This window comes from Cuculus canorus, chromosome 2 (assembly GCF_017976375.1).
Source record: "Cuculus canorus isolate bCucCan1 chromosome 2, bCucCan1.pri, whole genome shotgun sequence".
Lineage (NCBI taxonomy): Eukaryota > Metazoa > Chordata > Aves > Cuculiformes > Cuculidae > Cuculus > Cuculus canorus.
The window spans coordinates 130941809-130961405 of NC_071402.1; the positions used below are offsets into that span (position 1 = coordinate 130941809).

The window sequence follows — 19597 nt, forward strand, 5'->3', positions numbered from 1 at the left end:
TGTTCTGTGTTAAATTCAGGCATTCTGTGAAGTTGAGAATGTGGGTAACCAGCACATATTGTGCAAAAAGGAATACGAAAGCAAAACTGATTCACCTAAAAGATATAGTTATAACACTAAAATTACTGATGCTCATTGCATTTCATTTAGTGGAAACATTGTGATAATAAGGCTTCAAGGCATATTCTGAAACTCTGACCTGCTCCTGAAACAAATAACTGTCTGGTTTATGCATTTGTAAATGCCTTCTTTAGTATCACAAATACAGCCTTTTCTTCATCAGGAAATTTGCTATCGACAAATAGGGAGCAATTACCCTCTCTTCTTCTAAGAATTATGCTCTTTTTCAATTAGATCTAGTGTTTCTTCTCACAAATATATCGTCAGACACACTTTCTAATATGGGAAAGGTGATTTTGAAACTGCAAATGCAGTATTTTTCTACTAAACCTGATTACTGGATATACCAGTCCTTTAAATTTCTGTTATTATGAACTCAGAATAAAATGTTGGCGCCAGTTAGTGAATGAGAATTTTGCCGTTGGCTTCAACAGTCTGAGTTTAGCCTGTGGTGGTGGTGTATATCTAGCTTATAACAAAAATCCACAATATGTTAGCAATTAGAATGGTTTAGGTTTGAAGGGACCTGAAAAATCATCTAATTACATGTATATTTCCCTCTAAATGGAGTTATTCCCTTATTTCACCTATTTTTAAATAAGAAATTTACATATACCAAATAGAAGGTTTTTTTTTTTTTCTCCGGCAGCACTTCAGGCACTCCCCTAATTTATGTTTAAAATGTCCTACATATTTTTTGTAAGTTAGTATATATTTTCAATAAAACTGAGTAAACTATTTTCCAGAATTCCATAGTAACTTGTATGAGTTATGTTTGTCAGGGTATCATCAGGTCCTAAAAATATGTTAGGTTAAGTTTTGAGCTTTTGGAATTTTTGTCTGAGCAGTTTTTTTCTCTTGTGGATGTATGTGTGTATAAATCACAGATTCACATAGGAAAAATGAAAAACAAAAAAAGGGTCTCATTTAAAGCTTTTATAATTGTGTTCCTACTAAAAAGAAGACATGAGGTTGCTTGCTGAATGAAAGAGAGAAACTGAACGATAGAAGTCTTTAGACTCTCCACGCACACAGAATCTATATACAGCTATTAGTGACTTCTTTGTTTTAACTAAGCTAAATCTTGGTTGCTTGTAAGTAAAGATTTTTTCTCTTTTTTTTTTTTTTTTTTTTTTTTGTCCATTCCAGTCTCCCTTAGAGCACTTTCAGACCCTTAGTGCTGCTTCTCATCTCAAAGTCTGTGCTGTCACTTGTCACCCAGACTCTGAGCACCAACTCTGGCAGTGCCGACAGTATGAAAAAGAAGCAGAAGTGAGAGTCCAGGGCAGAAATCCATTGTCTGATGGTCTTAAGAAAGACAAAATTAGCCTATTATAGACAAGGTAGTGCAAAGGTCCAGCATGTTACAAACATTCTAATCTCTTTTTATCACCCAAAGATATGATTTTCTAATCTTTTTTTTTTCAGTAGCAAAATAAGGAATTGATGGTTATCATTGTTAACCAAAGCAATGTTAACATACGCTACCATGTATAAGTAAATAAATATACTTGAAGTTTACACTTTATTTTTCTGTTTTCAGAATGTAAAATATATTTGACACTACTGGCATTGTGCCGATTTATAACCATTGAAAATATGTCTTAGGAAAATGCATTTAGGACTCCTTCCCATGCACATGAGTGCTTAATCACATTCGGGCATCTTAGCTGATCTCAGCTCGTATGATACAAGATACTGAAGAGGTCAGGGTCCCTGAAACAGATGGCTCAAGCCATGAGAAACATTTTTTCAATATGTAATTGCATTCATCCTCAGCAGCACCGAACAGCCTCAGTCCAACATGCAATCTGTATGGGATCTCAGGATCACCTCACCTTTTGATACAAAAGGCGTCTTTTAAGCTTTGCTCTTTTATTCACTTTAGGATGGAATTACTGTGATTTGCTTATGAAAGGAGGCTCTGAGGCCATTCCTACTGCCACATCATGGCCAAATCTTGCAATGAGCTGAACCATTATGACTTTCAAAAAATTCACTCACAGCAGCTGCAGAATACTTCATATATTGATCCTCAGGATATGATTGATGTCATCACTGTTCCTGAGCACCAAAATATGTCTTACGAAGCATGTGAAAGTTGCAAATTACCTTGAGGCAATTTTCCAGGACCAGAACGTCAGCTGATATAAAGTGACATCAATGGAATAACACCAATTTAACCCAACAACAGATTTGGCTTCCAAACTGGTGCCTGAAGCAGAATTTCTTGTGAGAAAAATATGTTGTTGCCAGGTTTTGACAGTGAGAGTTATTATCTGTGTGAAATTAATCTATGTTGCAAAAAACCCACAAACCCGTATATGCTAAATTTAATACTAATGAACAATGTTGACAAAAAGTGGTCACATATGAAATTTGAAACTAATGAACTCAGGTGGCATGGAAATGAGCATTTGGACAGCAAAGCGAGGGCTCTAATAGAGTGAAACCAACCCACTTATTCTGTTGAGATTTTTATGTTTCTCTCTCCTATATTGTAAATTTCCACCCCAAGAAATGTCCTGATCTGTATTTTAATGAGCCTCTCCACGTGACACACATTTTTTTGTTTCATTATTATTAGTGAATGACAAGTGAAGGATATTCATTTTAAGTTGAAAATGTCAGGTATGCACTTTAAGAGATATATTTTTCCAGTTTTTAATGAGGTGGTGTTTCTTTGTGAAAGAAATACCCATCTCTGATGTGGGTACTATGCAGGTGACAACTGATATTTAATAAGTGATGGTTCTTGTATTAGTCGTAGTTCACTAAAGAAAATGTCTTGGATTGCTTTTGAAAAACTCTTAGTGTCACTAGCCCAAAGGCAAGATGTGACCTTTTTATTACATAATGAGAATCATTTATTATCTTACAATGTATCTTAAAGTCACAGACAAAATGCCACTTTGATAATTGCTTTCAATTAGCTTTGAGCATAGCATACATTCATAAAATGTCTTCTCTAATTTAGACTTGAATTAGAGAAAATTGCAGACATAATCTACTTTAAGGTTGTCTCATTTAAGGTGATTCGTAGTTTTATATCAAAGAAATCAAAACGTGTGGCTTTAGAGCAGTCTTTAGAGCAGAATAAAAGTGTTTTAAATAGGCTTTTCAATATTTGAATCTATTCTATTAACAATTAATTAACAAATTAGAATGCCTGTTCATCTTTTTTGACCTTTTTTGTGTATTAACTTTTGACTTTTGTTAATTATGAGTATTTTGAAATTAAGCATTGTCGTGTTAAAAGGGGAGTACGGCTTGATTAGATGTATAAATAAAGCATACAAAGACATAATTTGTATCATAATGATAGGCAACCGCTTGGTCGGTCAGCATGTATGTCTTTTCCAACTTTTAAATTCTTTATTCATCTTGTAGATATGTAAAATATTCAACAGCGAGCAATAACTCCCATATTCAACAAGTAAGGTCCCATATAGGCATGTATTTTACTGCATATGATTTTTAATGTTGATTGGATGTATAATTTAAAGTATTTGTGGAAATAATGATTACATGTAGATTGGCTTACTGAATATCATCATTCATAAAAATGCAGGTATTTTAAATTAAATGAAGAAGGTTTGAAAGTCACATATAAAGATGACTTAGGCATCTGAGATACTTGGAATTGAACTAGCTCAACTCCTTTTTTCTTCTTTCTTCCCCCAGATAAAAATTACTCACAAGAACCAAGCCCCCATGTTGATGGGACCTCCTCCAAAAACCGGTCTTTTCTCTTCTATTATCAAAAGAACAAGAAACCACAGCAAGGAATAAGCCTATGTAGTTTAGTTTTTAGAAAACTAATTAGCTTCGTTGGGCTTTGGAATATTTATGCTGGAAAAATTTCAAGAATTTTAGAATATCTTCTACATGCAAAATCATTGATTTCGGTTTAACGGTTTCTGTAACTGAGCTAATGTAAAACTATGCTACTAGAAAAAAATATTGTCACAGTTTTGTAGGCATTTTGCATGATGAAAGCAGATGTTTACATAAAGTGAAACAGCATATTTTTTGTTGCATGCGTTACCATTTACTAATATATGGGCTAATTCTGCCATGGAATATGGGAAGAGAATGCCATCAGTAATTAGTTTTTTCTCTCTTTTCCATTTCAGCTTTTTCTACTACAGTGATCATGTGCCATAGGTTCAATAGTATCTCTTGAATCAAACATCCTCACATCAACAGCCAATTAGACCTGTTTCAGAGTAAGGTTTATTACAGGTCTCATTAATCTGTGTTTTTAGTTTACCATTTCTTTCTACCCTGAGAATATTTTTATTCAGCTTAGCATTAAAATCTTATTCTGATAACTCCTATGTATGTGAGTAACTGTACCTGCTGAAAACATCTAACTGTGTGTAGTATTCAAATGATCATGATTACTCTTGTGTAAGTTTTTGTAAGACTGGAAGTCAATGCAAATTTGAGCAAGAACTATAAGGTTAAGGAGATCGTGCCAGGAGTGAAGAGAATAATACTTGCGAAAGTAGCCATCAGTGTTGTTTGTTGAAACACTAGAATTATTTTAATGCAAACTTTAAATCATTCTGTGTATTGACCGATAGCATAGTGCATACGCACACAAATAACCAAAGCTCATGCCTAATAAAGTGCATTTCCCACCAAAGATCTAGTGAAGGATGCTTCAGAGAAATGGGTTAATGCATATTTAATCAAGCTCACTGGAGTAGACTCACTTCTGAAAATTTACAGTTCTTTTGATTATGTTTTCAATGTCCAGACAAATGTTGGGGTAGGAAAAAACATCAAATTAATTGCAAGTAAATATTCACTTTTCATTTGCTTCATAAATTGCTAGACATAGACACATCCTCTAAGTATCAAGCTCTAGACATGTACTCTAAATATTGGAAAATTAAACTTAGATATAATTTTGTTGTCATTATTACTTATAAATTTATGCTATCCATAGTTTACTCATCCCCTAAAATGTTGACAAAAAGCAACCCCTAAAATAATCTCTTAAGGAAAAGATAAACTGTTATCTATTCCCCTTTTGTAGTCTGCTGTCTGGAGTCAAAACATTTATTGTCCTACATTTTGGGGAGGCAGTTACTCAGGTTTTTACTTTTTTAGCCCTCTGAGAGACTTCCTAACAGCTTAGAAATCATAATACAGGGACTTGTCTGAAGTTTGCACAGCACTGTCTAATGTTGAAAGGAAGTCCAAGAATGGCAGCTTTTTTCAGTCTTGCATGTGAACTATCTCATTCAAAACTTTTTGTGCAGTCTTAACATTGAACATTTGTTCAGAGTAAGCTGCTTCTCAGCTCTGCATGTCTTAAGTTCTCAGAGAGTTCATCAAAAAACAAACAAGGAAAAATACCTTTGCTTGAAATGCATGATTTCCCACTTTTATCTAGACTTCAAAATGTTAATGATTTATTGAATCTATTTTTCTATTAATTCATTCATCCATTAAAAAAATAATACTACATCAGTTTGTAGTGCACGGTACTGTGCATGTATTTAAAGAAAGTTACTATTATTTGTTCCTCAGCATAAGAATTCAACAGAGTCCTAATTTATATAACAGGTATTGAAATAAAAGTCCATGTATAGTTGGTAAGGATTACGTCTTTGAAATATACAGTCTATGTTCCATAAACATTAGAAGGTAAAGAGTGAATAATATTATGTTCAGCATTAGGGAGAAAAATATCAGGGCAATTATTTGCTAAAACTAAGAACTTATAATATCCCATTCTTGGGTCCAGTGGTGTTGAAATTTACAGTTATCATAGGAGTAAACTTTTTCCTGTCTGTTGCAAACACACACACAGAAGCATTTGATGCACATCTTAACTGCAGAGGTACATAAGTATAGAATAAAAGATATTTGCAAAAAGAAGGAACTTGCTGGCATAATATTACATAGAGTGTACATTGGTTTTATGAAATTATGGTTATAGGTGATAAATATTTTCACATAAATTGACATAGGATTTTCTACCAATGCTCTCAACCTTTTGTGGCAAAAATGTGTTTAACAATAATATATAATGTGTTCTATATGATTATCTTATGAACATTGTAACTCTGAAAACAAATAAAATTATACATAAGCTATTATTTAATAATGTATGCTATTTTAATTGTGCCAGTCTGTGACAGCAGATTGTTCACAACACGCTTTTACATGAAAAGGAATACATACACAGTTCATGTAATCACAATTACGTACAATTCTGACTAGACATATGAGAGGTAAGTCAGACCTGTTGGTCAGTATGTATCAAATTCTCACTGTAGCAAAAGATAATGGAGCAGTCGTTTTACTATACTGGTACTTAACCACAGCAATGACAGTCTGTCTTTCTAATAATCTTGTTTGGTTGGGTTTTTTAGCATGGCTTCTAATAATTTGAAACCATGCTCAGGTTGAAAGTATTGACGATGAAAAGAAAATCTAAGAGTACATAAAACATAGTATGAAAGGAAAATGCTTCATTTAATGAAAGATAACTTGAGGGGGTCCTTTTTCACTTCAGTATGCACAGAATTAACATAATGGAAATAATACAACGGTGTATGTATGACGTGAAAAAAAAGAATATATGCATGTATCTTCATACAGCTGAAATAGATGCGCTGTTCATACATTGACTGAGGAGCAGTAGCTGTAAACCTTCCACTGTTTACAACGAAGCATTCTTTAAGGTCTCATAAATGATGTTTGCAATATAAATGGAAATTACAAATATGTAGGAATTATATCTTACACTGGATCTGGAAATTTTTCATCTCCCTACGAGAGAGCTGCAGCTGGGCAATTTGCTGAGGAAAGAACGTGACGCCTCAGGAAGAAACTTCTGAAATCAGTTAGCATCACACTGACTTCACATGAGTTCCTGCTAAAAGGAGGTAGAAGCAGAATTTGTTGCAGTGATAAATACACTATTACAGTTTCCAGTACTTGGAAGATACTTCTATGCATATAATCATGATTATTTAAAGCTAGGGGCTTAGACCTCGCGATTTAGGCTCACTGGTGTATGTATGTGTATGCTGGATCAAGTAATGCGCTGGTATGCTTAAGACTTTGATGAGCTAGGAAGCACTTGGTATTTATGAAGCAGAAGCAGATGTTCTGACATTTCATCATTCTTATCAACCCTGTAGTATTACATGTAAATAGAACAATGATTACCTAATATCCAAAATTATTTCATGCAAATAAAGTCGCAGAGTTCAATGTGTTTCAAAACATCAGTGTATGAAGTAATGTGGCCAAAGAATATGTGGATTTTATATAATTATTGTAAGAAAGGGAGAATAAGGTTTTTTTAATCTATAAGTTAATATTTGTTTGCTGAGGCTCTAGCTATTCAGTTATTATTAGCGATGTAGGGTACTAGCACTACTCTGTATCATACTGCCTCCATCCTCAGCTGGCTTCTGGGGCTCATAATTCTGAGGTGGATCATAGCAAGACCAAGGTTTTCTGGGAGACAGTCACTTAGAGAAGTCTTATCCTTCATCTCTCTGGAAGAGTAACTAGAGAGAATGGCTACAAAAGTTGGGGGAAAAAAATGAGGAATTATTTTCTCTAGACAAGAAAGCAGGAGAAAATCAGAGAACACTGCCACAGGATGACAAAACAGATGCTCCAAGTGATGTGTGAAAGGGGTGGGTTTCTTGAAGGCAGCCCACAGAAATGGTGATCCAGGGCCTGGGAGACCAGGTGAAGGTACTCAGGGTTAACAGGCAGTGATGTGCCAAGGAAATGAATTAATTAGATTGATCTAGAGACCCCTGACCCTTACAGTTAGGGCTGAAGGACTTGGGTGGTATTTCTGTCCTTTTCTTCATGGAGAGAAAGTTTGTCTGATCGGGGTTATGCCCAAGAAAATGGAGAACAACTGAGTCCTTTATATGAAGGAAGAAACATTGGTGAGGGAAGAAGAAGAGAATTAAAGGATGGTCAAAAGAAGGTAAGGGACTTAAGAGGGCTTTGTTTATTTCTGGATGCTTTCACACCCTGAAAAAAGAAGACATTTACCCTTGCAGTTAAATAGCAGTTTTGCCAAACTGCTAAGCCGTTAGCAGGAAAACAGATAAATAAATTTAGAAAGCTGAGGTAGGACTGAGAAGCACTGCTCAATGTTTTATGCAAGAGCGGTGAAGAGCGTGTCAGACTCTTGTCAGATAATTGCTGCTTGTCTCTAGCTCCATCAGGTCTGAAAGCATTTTATTTTTCCTCCCCTGTCCATAAGGAAGGAAACTTATTGTGGTCCTGCTGAGGTGAGTAAAAGCCTTTCTGTAGCCCTGGCTAGAAAATAAATAAAACATAGGCGAGATCTGGAAGCTGAATCTTTTAATGAGATATAAAATAATAGGTTAAAATTGGTGGCGTGTGAGGCTCTGAGGGTGTGCAATGACTGATGATACAAACTGTCTTCAGGTTGGTAAAGATTTGCTGGTGTCTGCCCAACCTGGGTTTGTGCCATGGGGAGACTCCTGGATCTTGTGCCTCGTTGGCTCTCAAACTATGGATTTTCAGTTGATTTTGAAAGAAGGGGTTGTGACCTTTCCTTTTCTGATTTGTATGTCTGTGGCATGGATACAGATGGAGCTTTCCCATTATCAGGTTCAATTAATTTTACAAGTAGAGCAAGAAATTTCTCTATGACCACTGGCTTCCACTATGTGAAACTGCACGACAGCTAGAAGCTATAAATAGGAAACAATACGTTTTAGGCATCTAGAATCTGGGCATGGTAGTATTTCAGAGGCTGCTTTTTTTCCTTTCTGATTCATGATTCAAAGAGGCTACCTGAGAAGCATCTCAGAGCTCTCTTTAAACATGACTCATACAAAGACTATGTGATAATCATTGGGCTTTGTTATTTATAGAAATGTGGTAGTTGTGTTGATTGTTAAACAGTGGGTTCATAGTGAGGTGCCCATTTCTAATACAAGTGGAAAATTATTTGCTGGGTCTGAGTGAGAAGCAAAGATTGTGAATCTTCAGGTCGATTTTTAGTCTATGGTTGGCAATGACTGAAGAGACTTAGCTGCTGATTGATCTATTTGAAAGAAGCTTTTGTTTCTTTTTTTTTTTTGGTTTACATAGGGTCAATCTCGCATGTTGTGAAGGAGCATGGCAATTTGCATTAATAAGTAGCTTTTCTGGACAGGGAAGTGAACACTCCTTACTCTTTTGGCGAAACTCATACTTATGGGTTGTGTTCTGTCTGCCAATAAGAAAATGCAAGTTGTCAGTCTTCAGGCCTGTCAGTTTATTTACATTGAGTAAAAAAAAAAAATCTTACTATTTTATTTTATTTATTATCTTACTATTTTTTTCTGCAGAAATAGTAGTGATTTGTATATCCGTCAGTGAGGCAATCAGACTTTACAAAATGACCATCGGCACTGTAATTTCTGCCTGACTGTTGCAAAAGGTGTGGTGTGTGGTTTTCAAATGTAGTGATTTGCTGGTTTGCTGCATTTTTTAGTAAATAAGAGTGAGTTCCAAACCTGTCTTTCTACCCCAGAATTATGAGAAGTAGAACTTTGATTCAGAAGCTGTATTCTATATTTTTATGGCGTACGCATAAGCAGGCAGCCAAGCAAATGCAGGAAGATCTATTCCATGTGACCTGAACTTTGCTTCCATGTGTTTAAATTCAGTCCTGTTACAGATGGAAAAGGCAACAACTCACTAATTCTAGGTAGCTTGAGGTTGTTTTAGGAAAAAATGGGTGTCTTGGATTTATCGAAGTAGGATGACCTTACAACTATATGTAAATGTAGATTAAGGAATTTTTACTTTTCACGATTTGTCATTAGCACTGACAAAATATTTCTTCACCACCATTTCAGTAAAATATAAAAAATTGTGTGGATGAACCTACCTTCCCTGATGATCTGTTTTTCACCAGATTTCCATTTTACCCTAGAATCAGATTTACCTTTTTCAATGTCAAAATATTTTGTGTTTGAATGTCAAAAGGAAATGTAAAGTTTTAATTTGTTTCATTCATTAATTCTATTTCATTAATGTAGTAACTAATATTGTAGTATAACTGACTTTTGACTTTAAAAAGCAAAAAGTAAATGACATGATGCTCTTATTTTATTTCAATCTGAACATAATTATCTTATCTCCCTTAGGAGAATTTTTAAAATGTTAGTATTTATTCAAGATCCTGAAATGAAAGTCTTTATGTAACATGGCTGTATTTTTATGATCCAAATAACTGCACACTTCCTGAAAGTTATCCTCAAAAAGTTGACTTTTGATTCATAATTCCTCCTGTTTCAGATTAATTTGTCAGTACAGGTATATCTTGTCACTGAAGAAAACCAGAAATAATAGAATAACGTTAAACAAAAAATTATTTTACGTAGCCTAAAAATTTACCAAAAATTTTTATAGTCCTCTCAAAAACCAGCAGTGGACTCTGCTTTTCCCTAAAAATAGAGTGGGCAGACAATTAAAGAAGGGAAATCCCATTATTAAGATATCCTAATTATTATAAAATAAGCAAATAACACAAGATTATTTTAGACTAAGTATTGTAAAATTAATTATTGACCAGACAGATATAATGCTTGCAAGTGTTTCTTCTAAGGTACTACATATACTTTAACTCAATTGACAATAATCATTCAGTCACATTGATAAGGCATTCGTGGGCCACTGTAGTTCACAAAATCCTGCAGCCTTCAATTCATCTCTCAGCCTTTTGAATGAATTATTAGCTAATACTGTGCGATAACTGATCTGTGAACACTTTTCACCTTACTGTCACCTAAAACATGTACGCTATCTGAAGTTTTGCTGTTCCTCTTTTGGTCCCTGTACCTTTATCACTAAATAATGTTAGAATGACTAACTCAATTAAAATGATGTTAAAATCCTTGCTCTGACAATCATCAGTCTTATTTTTATGGTCTTGGCACAAGAGGTGAGCGGACTTGTATGAGGTTAATGGGGCTTTAAGAAAACGTTATGTTCCTTCAGCACAAGATAGGGTTCTCTTCTTCTGGTGGGAAGCCTGACATTATATCAGATGTAATGGCTTTCTTTGACAAAGAGTTGGGATATTAGTCTGTGTGAAATGATTTGTAGTTTTTCCTTGGCTTGCATGCTGAGTCTTGGACAAAAAAATAAATCTTATTGCAGATGCCAATTGTTCCCTTTTGGTCTGTGAATATAAATATGTACTACCATGAGAGCTAGTCAAAGCATTCAAATGCAACCAGAACAGTTGTGTTGACAGCTGAGAGCAGAACATAATACCTGGGATCAGACTCGTAGGCAGAAGTCGAAAGAAAATTCTTAGAAGTTCAGAAAAAGGTTAAATTTCCTTTAGTCATTTCTAGAGAGACATCTGTCCAGAAATGTAGGAATACTAATAGCTAATAAATGTCTGTAACTTACCACTGATGACACTCACTCATCAACACAATATTTGTGCTATTTTCTTATCTCAAATATAGCACAAATGGTAATTTTTAACTATTTCTGCTGTGTGCTACCTCCACAAACCACAGTGCAATAACATAACATATAAAAGCAGATTTTAACAAGTGCAATAAAATCATGTTTTAAGGAACCTGAGGTACCTTCTGGTCCAACACCACAGGATAGCAGAGATTTGCAGGAAAAAAATCACATAATGCCATTTCTATCTCTTCTCAGTAGAAGATTACAGAAGAGGGGAATGCTGGCCTCATTACAACCTCATTTATTCTTTCATTCTAACTTGTTTATAAATGATGTTGGAGAGTTGCTATGATATGAACCTCATCAGAATGTGCAGCCACCACTGCATAAGGAAGGATTGAGAATATTTTGTCAAATCTAGTTTCCCTTACGTACAGAACCTCATCTGTAAATTTTCTTTGATTAGAAGAAGCCTGCTTGCAAGGTACAGAAACGCGGATGTAGTCACAATTTGTTCAATTACTTGGTTCCTTTAAGCGGTTAAAACACTTTTTTTTTTTTTCTTTTGGCATAGCTCTTCAATGGCCACTGTCAATTTCTTTTTGCAAGAATAATCAACACTGAAGAATTACTTGTATAGGAGATGGCAGCTTACAATATAGATAAAATTTGGGTGTCATGCTACTTGTGCTACACTGATAAGGATCCCCTTGAGAGCGTTTGAAGTCCTAATGCAGAATGTGACACTAAGTCATAGCTTTGGAGATTGTAATTGAACTATAGACTTGTTTGAGACAATGTTAAAGTGAAGTAGGGATGATGAATTGAATTCCCAGCTCCATTGAAATCATTGGTTTGTCATTGCAGTTGCAGAGCCAGGATTGTATCTCTGATATCTTATGGTAGAGCTTGGAACATCTTTCCTGCCTCAAGTAAAATATCTACAAAGAAGCCTAGGAAAGAGATTGAGAAGTTTTGTGCATTCACGTGTTTACAAAAAACTACTGAATGCTTGCACCTGCAGTTTCCCCACTTTTCCCTGTGTCCTTACCAATTTTGTTGTTCTGCATCCACAAGCCTTAGCTGCAACATGCTGTATTGCAATTTGGATTCACCTATGTTGATCGATGGTTAGGCATTTTGCTGGGAAATGCAAACCTGAAATTTCTCAGATTAAGGAAGAAATCAGCTTCACTTTTTTGACAAGCACTGTACTATAACTGATGTTATGACCTGCGCTCAGTTAAGGACTTGTCCTTAAACTCCGCCCTTTGAATCTCAAAGGCATGCAAATGTTGAAGCTCTGACTAGACCGGAGTTCACACATAGTGTTTTATTTTGCATTTCCCAATTCAAATGTAAATTTTACCTATCCTATGTGTAAATGTCCCTCTCCTCTCACTATTCAGAGCCTTAAAAATCTAGCCTTAGTGCTTTGAATCACCTTGGTGGGCTAATGTAGCACCAAACTTGAGTACAAATAGTTTCTTTGAACCTCTTTGGACTTCAGTGGCCAACAGGATATTGACTTGGTATCAGATTCTGCACTGTTGCCTTAAGAGGCCCCAACACAGTGCTGCAAAACCACATCTATGTACAGCATATCACAACCCACTCCTGATTATTTCTGCCTAGAGTAGCTGCTGTTGTTGGATTTCTTGTCTTTTATGCTTAAAACAGCAGTGACGCAGTAGTGAGTCAGGCCTTAACCAGTGCTTAAATATCCACTGCTAGGTGCTATATAAAAACATTAAGAAAAAAATATTTAAAAAGCGGGCATGTGTGCATGCCTTGATTAACATGTGATATGTCAGAGGTATGCAAATTATGTACAAACTGTACATATTCAGTCTCTTGCATTTACATACAGCTTTTTGTTTGCAGTATCGTTTAATGTCTGTGTCCTCTGCTGTTTTGTCATTTCTGGCAGCCATCGTACACTTTCAAGTTTGTGCTGTCCTATGGTAAAAAGCCAGTCTCATAGCTTATTCATTTTGGTGTTATTAGATTATCAATCCTTAGTGTAAAGCATAACAACGTGTTTTATGGCACTTTTTTCTCCACAACTATAATCTGAAGAAAAACAGTGGTTACTTGCCATGAGACCCACCCTTCCTAAAAACTACATCTTATTCCTTAGAAAAATGTTGCATGTGACTTATGATTTTCTTTTAAAAAAATATTAGCTCATTGCTCTAATCCAGTGGTAAAGGAGAACTGAGAATACTTGTTAAGGCAATCATTTTACTTGTCACATTGCCATAGCCAATATAGAGAAGGTACATGTTTCTTGGCCTCATTTCTTTGCTTTCCATCACTGTTTATCATCATTCGGCTGTTCCCATACATGTCATTAGACTGGACTGCTACTTAGTGTTTCTCTGACTTCTGGCTCATCACTGTTTTGTCTTTACCTTCAGTCACAAAATAACTGTCTGCATTCTCCTCAATCTTTGAAGTTTTTCTTTGGTTTTCCATCACCTTGTTTTCCCTCTGCTAGTTTTCTTCCTTTGCTTTGTTCATACACTTCTAATTAAAGTCCTGGTTATCTTGATTTCAGTCACAGCCTTTGTAAATTTTCTTACTCAGATCCGTTCAGAATCTGCCTCTAAAGGATACCTGGTCTGTCAGTTCAGTCTTGGCTTCTATCAGGAACTATCTTCAGACTCCCACCTGCCAAGCCCCTACCCCTTCTGGTTACGATATGCACAAGCTATTTGTCCTCACTTATGAGGCCTTTAGTAGCTTATGCCTACCTTAACAAAAGGTATTTTTATGTCTATACCTAAAATCATTCTATGTTTAGAACTTTCATTTTGTATGATCTGTTCAAAGGCAAGTAGCCCTTTGTATGATCTATATCTAAGCAAGCCACGATGACATTCTGTAATGTGTAGTTTTAGATTTTAAAGCAAAGATTTTGGGGAGTTTAGCATATAGTGATCTTATATTTGATTAAAATTCCTCCGGAAACATCTATAAAGCTACTCCATCGCCTACTTTCAAATCCTTCCTTCAATTATCTACAAAAAGATCGAGTTTCAGCTATTACCACAGAAATCAGAAACCATTTTCTTTCATATTCCCACATATCTGTACTGAACTCCTTTTAAATCACAGGCTTTTTTTATAGGGGCCAGGAGAAGGGAGCTCCATGTCCTGTTATGTTAAAGCATCTAGCACAATAGGAGTTCTGGTCCACAGCTACATCATTTAAATATTAGAGCAACAGAGATATATCCGTGTAATTTTATATTGGCAGATACATTTATAGCCCATCGATGACTACTTTGCAGGTCCTATCTGCACATGATCTGCAGGGAGCATGAGCCGAGCTAGAGGATTTATGTTGTTACAGCTTTCTATTCTGAAACACTTTTATTTCTTCCCTCTTCTGTTGGCCAAAACAACAATTGTGACACGCAGTGGCATTTCATTTCTTCCTAGTGTATTCTCCCCACTAGTAGAAGGGGCCTGAATTTGTGCTTATTTAAAACCCCTCTTCCCGCCCCTGCCAAAAAACGGGGGAGGGGGTGGCAGTAGGAGGAAAAAATAAAAACCAAACCAATCCCAATCCAGCAACCTTGGAGGCTTTTGGAGGGATACTGAATAGACCAAGGTCACATCCTTTCTGTCTTTCCTGTATATCACAAGGAAGCTGGCGCTGTGAAATTTTTTGACATTTAATTATTTTGCTAGTGACCTGTTTCAGGACTGGAAAGAAAGGCATAAAAAATCTCACAACATGGATTTTGACTTGAGTTTTCAGGTAAAATAACAAGTCCCTTTACACTAACTGTGATGTGAGCATGCAAAATTAGAGCTTGAATGCTGAATATGACTACTTGAGGTCACAAAGAGAGATTCATGGCTTAGTAACTCCCTATAACCTACAGGGTGGCACAGCAGTGGTGATTTCTGGAATGAAGCATAATCCCCTCTCTTTCTACATACTTTATTTCCTCTCTTCCTTTCTGTAACTGCTTTGTTTCCAGTGAGAAGCTGCATTGTTAAGGCTTATTCCATAACTTTAGTGGGGGAAGTCTGCAAGAATAAAGTAGTATATATTTATAAAATAAAGATAAATAATAAAATGCAGAGTTTGTCATAATTTCCAGTAAGCTACCTCAGTTTTGTTGCCCCCACCTGTTATTTCCCATTGGTGTTTGCCTAGGCAAGATATGTTCAGGGATAAAAGAAAGAAAGTAAGATTACTTGGAGTCAGGGGAAATTAATGTGTTATTTGCAACAGAGCTGAAGTGCAGTGTGTTGTATACAAGGTAGCTTTAATTAAAACCTTTATTTCAGAAATAAAAAGAAGTAGGTTGATGTCCACATGAAAGAAAAGGGAAGGGGGGGGTGGGGAAAGTTGCACTGTCTTGGGTTTTTCTGTTTTAGAGACTGCCTACAAGCTGAAGGCACTGTGTGCCAGGCTGAACCAGGTATGTCACAGGCTTTGCAGCCAGGTGAAGAGAAGGCTGACTGGCTATAGCCTTCTGAATTGGCTGCCTACATAATAGCCTGAGTTTCTGCAGCTTTCTCAGCTTGTTTAATGAAGGAAGTACTATCTTAAATCTACACAGTAGCGGTTACTCCATCCCCACTCTAATGTGCTCTTTTGCTGTATAGCTAATTCTTCTCCTCCTAGACCCTCTTAACACAGGAACTCAAAATTCAGAGAACTTGTGCAATTTTTCTTTACCATATGCAGGAAAATGGACATGTTTTACCTTCTGCTTATTTGCCAGCCAGGTAATATGTACAGAGGAAACTAAGTACTAAAAGAGTTAAATATTGTACTTCTGCCAAGATTCCCAAGATATTTTTTTGTTGCTGTCTGTCCCCTGAACGGAAGTATGAACAAAATGTCACAAACGCTGCCTTATGCATTTTCTTTACAGAAATTACAACTTTGGGCCTCACTCATTGTAATGTGAAGTCAATCAGCTAAATTTTATTTAGTTAATCAGCTCTAGATTTTGTGAGATAGGACTCTGACTGGAATGTTAAAGTAAGAGCAGGATAAAGAATTTCCAAAAAATATCTCAGACTGGCTCTAGCCATCTGGATTGAGTCTACTGTAATCAATGTGTTCTGTGGATGCGATAAGAAATTCAAGATTCTGCTAGCTGTACTGGTAATCATGTTCCTACTTCCTTGAGTGGTCCTTTCTTTCAGCAGTCGTATGAGTTGCAAAGTCTGGCTCTGATCCCCAAGGTAGCCTACCTGTTTCGGAAGAGGTCTTTCATTCAGTGAAGCTATCTTCCTTGAGAAGCAATGCTTGTTTAACTCCATAGAGAGTTATTTCACTTCTGTCAGAAACTCTTTATTAAAGTGAAATAGTGTTAAAAGCTTGACTTGTTTTTTTTGGTGTTTTTTCTTTTTCTAAATAAGAAACATAGATATCTCTTATAAAAGAGTTTTTATCCTGTATGTTGCGGAACATAAAAGCCAAATGAAACCTCTAGTATTAGAGTCTTTAAAATAAACCTAAGAAACTTATCTCTTTTTTAAATTACATTAAAAATATAAAATTATTTGCCTTTGATTCTAGAAAATGAAAGTTTAGAAGACCTCTCAAATTCTCATTGAGAAATTGCTTAGCTCTTTCTCTGGCAAAATTCCTGTTGGGCCATGTAATCTCACCATTACTACGTTTATAGTATTCAATTTATTTCGAACAGGGGCTGCTTGTTGATATACACAGGGTGCAAGCTTATCTGAGGATTGTTTGATGAAGAGATACAAAAACTTCACTGAAGGGTTTGAACTTTGATTTATCGTAGATTTACAGAATGGGCATAATCAAGACAACTCTTTTGAATGAAAAGAACAAAAAGCTATAGCCTGCAAAACATACAAGCCAAGATTGATTTTGCCAACTAATAACCTACGTCACCATAGGCATCTAGGACTCAGCACCTAATCTGAGATGCTTGGCTTTTCTTGCTTTTTTACTCCCTGTGAGTATTTGTTCATTTACTGCCATGCAGATAATGCATTGCATTTCACAGCACAGCAAGTTTAATCAGGACATGTCATCATTAATTTGTACTGATATGCACTGATGGACAGGGTTTTCCAGGAGCATGACTAGCTGTTTATCAAACGATCGTCAATTCTGGAGAAGAAATGGTGCAATCCCCCTGTTGTTTTACAGCATCTGCTTTATCATCTGCTCACAGGAGCACTTTTTTTTTTTTCCCTTTTCTCTAGGTTTCCCTTTGTAGCTGTCACTTGTAGACAGCTTCATTTATTTCTGCTGATTTCTAATTCCTTTAGGAGAGATGTCTAAAAGCCACGCTTGATTTATTGAACCATGTTGTGGAACTGAAATAGTTAACAATGGCAAGACAAGACTAAATACCACAATCTGCATTTGATTTCTGATGCTTTCCTGTTATTTACAAAGTGTCTCTTTGAGTATCATAAATAATTTACAGTTCAAAGTGAATACTTCTAAGTCCTAGAAAGCCAAATTCACATTTATTTCATTTGCTAATGTTTCCACAATATAATGCAAAGCATAAAAAAAACCAAACCTTATAGCCCTGTAGTTTAACAAAAGAGCTATTAGATTAGCAGAGAAACTCAAAAGGACTCTCATAACGGCAGGTTAAGGAGATGCATTAGTTGTTCAGTCTTGCAGTCCCTACAATGGTGAAATTCTAACTCCAAAACATGGAGGATTTTACCCGACTAAGGAGACTAGGGTTAACCTTTTTGCATGCAAAATTTTTGTCTATCAAGGGCATTGTTTTATTGCTTTGGGGACTCATATAGTGGGAATAACTTTGAAAGCTGATCCTAGAGAATAATGATTTCATTTTAGACATACTGCAAATTGCTTGTAACAGGCAGAAGGAGCACACATGACTTCCAAAATGAAATCATCATCACAAATACTTGAAGAAAAAAAATGCCATGGAAATCAAAAGTTTTGTCACCAATATGCAGCTAAGTACATTAATTTTAAACTCTTTCTGTTGTTCTTTTACTATTGCATAGTCTAAGCCAATTTAAGGGATATGCTAGAAGCAGTGACCAGCTGCACACTTCGACTACTTTACCTAAAATAGACTTATTTGTTTTAATCAGACATCACTCCTCATTTTTTGGTAAAGATAAATGTTCTCCCATACCCACAGACCAAACAAATCACTTGAAAGGACATCACATTTCAGCTGAAATGTATATGATATAGATCTATAAATTATATCTAAGGTTTGAAATTATACTGCAGTATCAAATATTTGCAGAAGTAATCAAAAATCTGCAGTTTTTGTAAGGAGCGGGAAAATGTCGTTAAAGATCTCTCTATACTCAGTTTATTCTAGCCAAAAACTCTTAGCATTACTCTCACCGACTTATGGAAAACTTGATCAATCGTATGTCTTTATTATCTGTCATTACTTATATGCTATCTTTTCATTCTGAACGATCAGCGTTTACTTTGCCCACCAAGGCTGATATAAAGGATCGCTACATTCACTGTTAAAATTAGTCTCCAGTGTTTAATGTTTCCTAACAACTTCACACAGTAGTGCGAAGGGGGAAGGCGAAAACAATCAATGCCCAGAAGGAATTTTAGGGAAATAGATACTAACTCATCGGATTGACATTTCAGCACTGGGGACAGGCTCTCAGCTGAGGTGAATAGGAGTAGTCGCCCCAGAGTCAGTGGAGTTGATTTATTACCAGCTGAAAGACTAGCGCTAGACCGACAATGTCCCAGCCCCTGTGAAAGGACATGCACTATTCTCAGTGAATACAAATAGCGTGGGCCTTTTAAATGGGCCTGAGTGGAGGTTTTGTACAGCTATGTGATTTGGCAAGTGGTCCATTTTCTGAAGCCTGAAACGATTTGCAAAGTTGGAGAAAGAATTCAACTAGAGGAGGGGAAAGAGGAAGCAATAGACAAGATTTTTGGTAAATGGAACTGTAAGGACAGGGCGCCTGTGCGATTCTTCTAACAAGTGGGAAAGAGCTAAGAACACTTCTATGGCAAGAATTAGCCCCAAACCCCACCTGCCTG

General features: G+C 36.0%; 2 protein-coding genes across 14 annotated transcripts in view; both read left to right on the plus strand.

Annotated features, from left to right (window-relative positions):
* The window catches only part of DGKB (diacylglycerol kinase beta), a 475249-nt gene extending 467948 nt beyond the window's left edge, over window positions 1–7301 (plus strand). For 6 of the 13 annotated variants that reach the window (XM_054059507.1, XM_054059504.1, XM_054059502.1 and 3 more), the window contains one exon: window positions 3805–7301. In XM_054059507.1, the coding sequence (XP_053915482.1) occupies window positions 3805–3912 (108 nt within the window). In that variant the 3' untranslated portion in view covers window positions 3913–7301. The remainder of the gene's footprint in view (window positions 1–3804) is intronic. The other 7 variants (XM_054059508.1, XM_054059510.1, XM_054059511.1 and 4 more) reach the window with 4 other exon arrangements.
* Window positions 7302–8283: 982 nt separating this feature from the next.
* The window catches only part of ETV1 (ETS variant transcription factor 1), a 113894-nt gene continuing 102580 nt past the window's right edge, over window positions 8284–19597 (plus strand). Inside the window, exon 1 of the mRNA XM_054059231.1 lies at window positions 8284–8408. The gene's annotated coding sequence lies outside the window, so the exon portion shown is untranslated. The remainder of the gene's footprint in view (window positions 8409–19597) is intronic.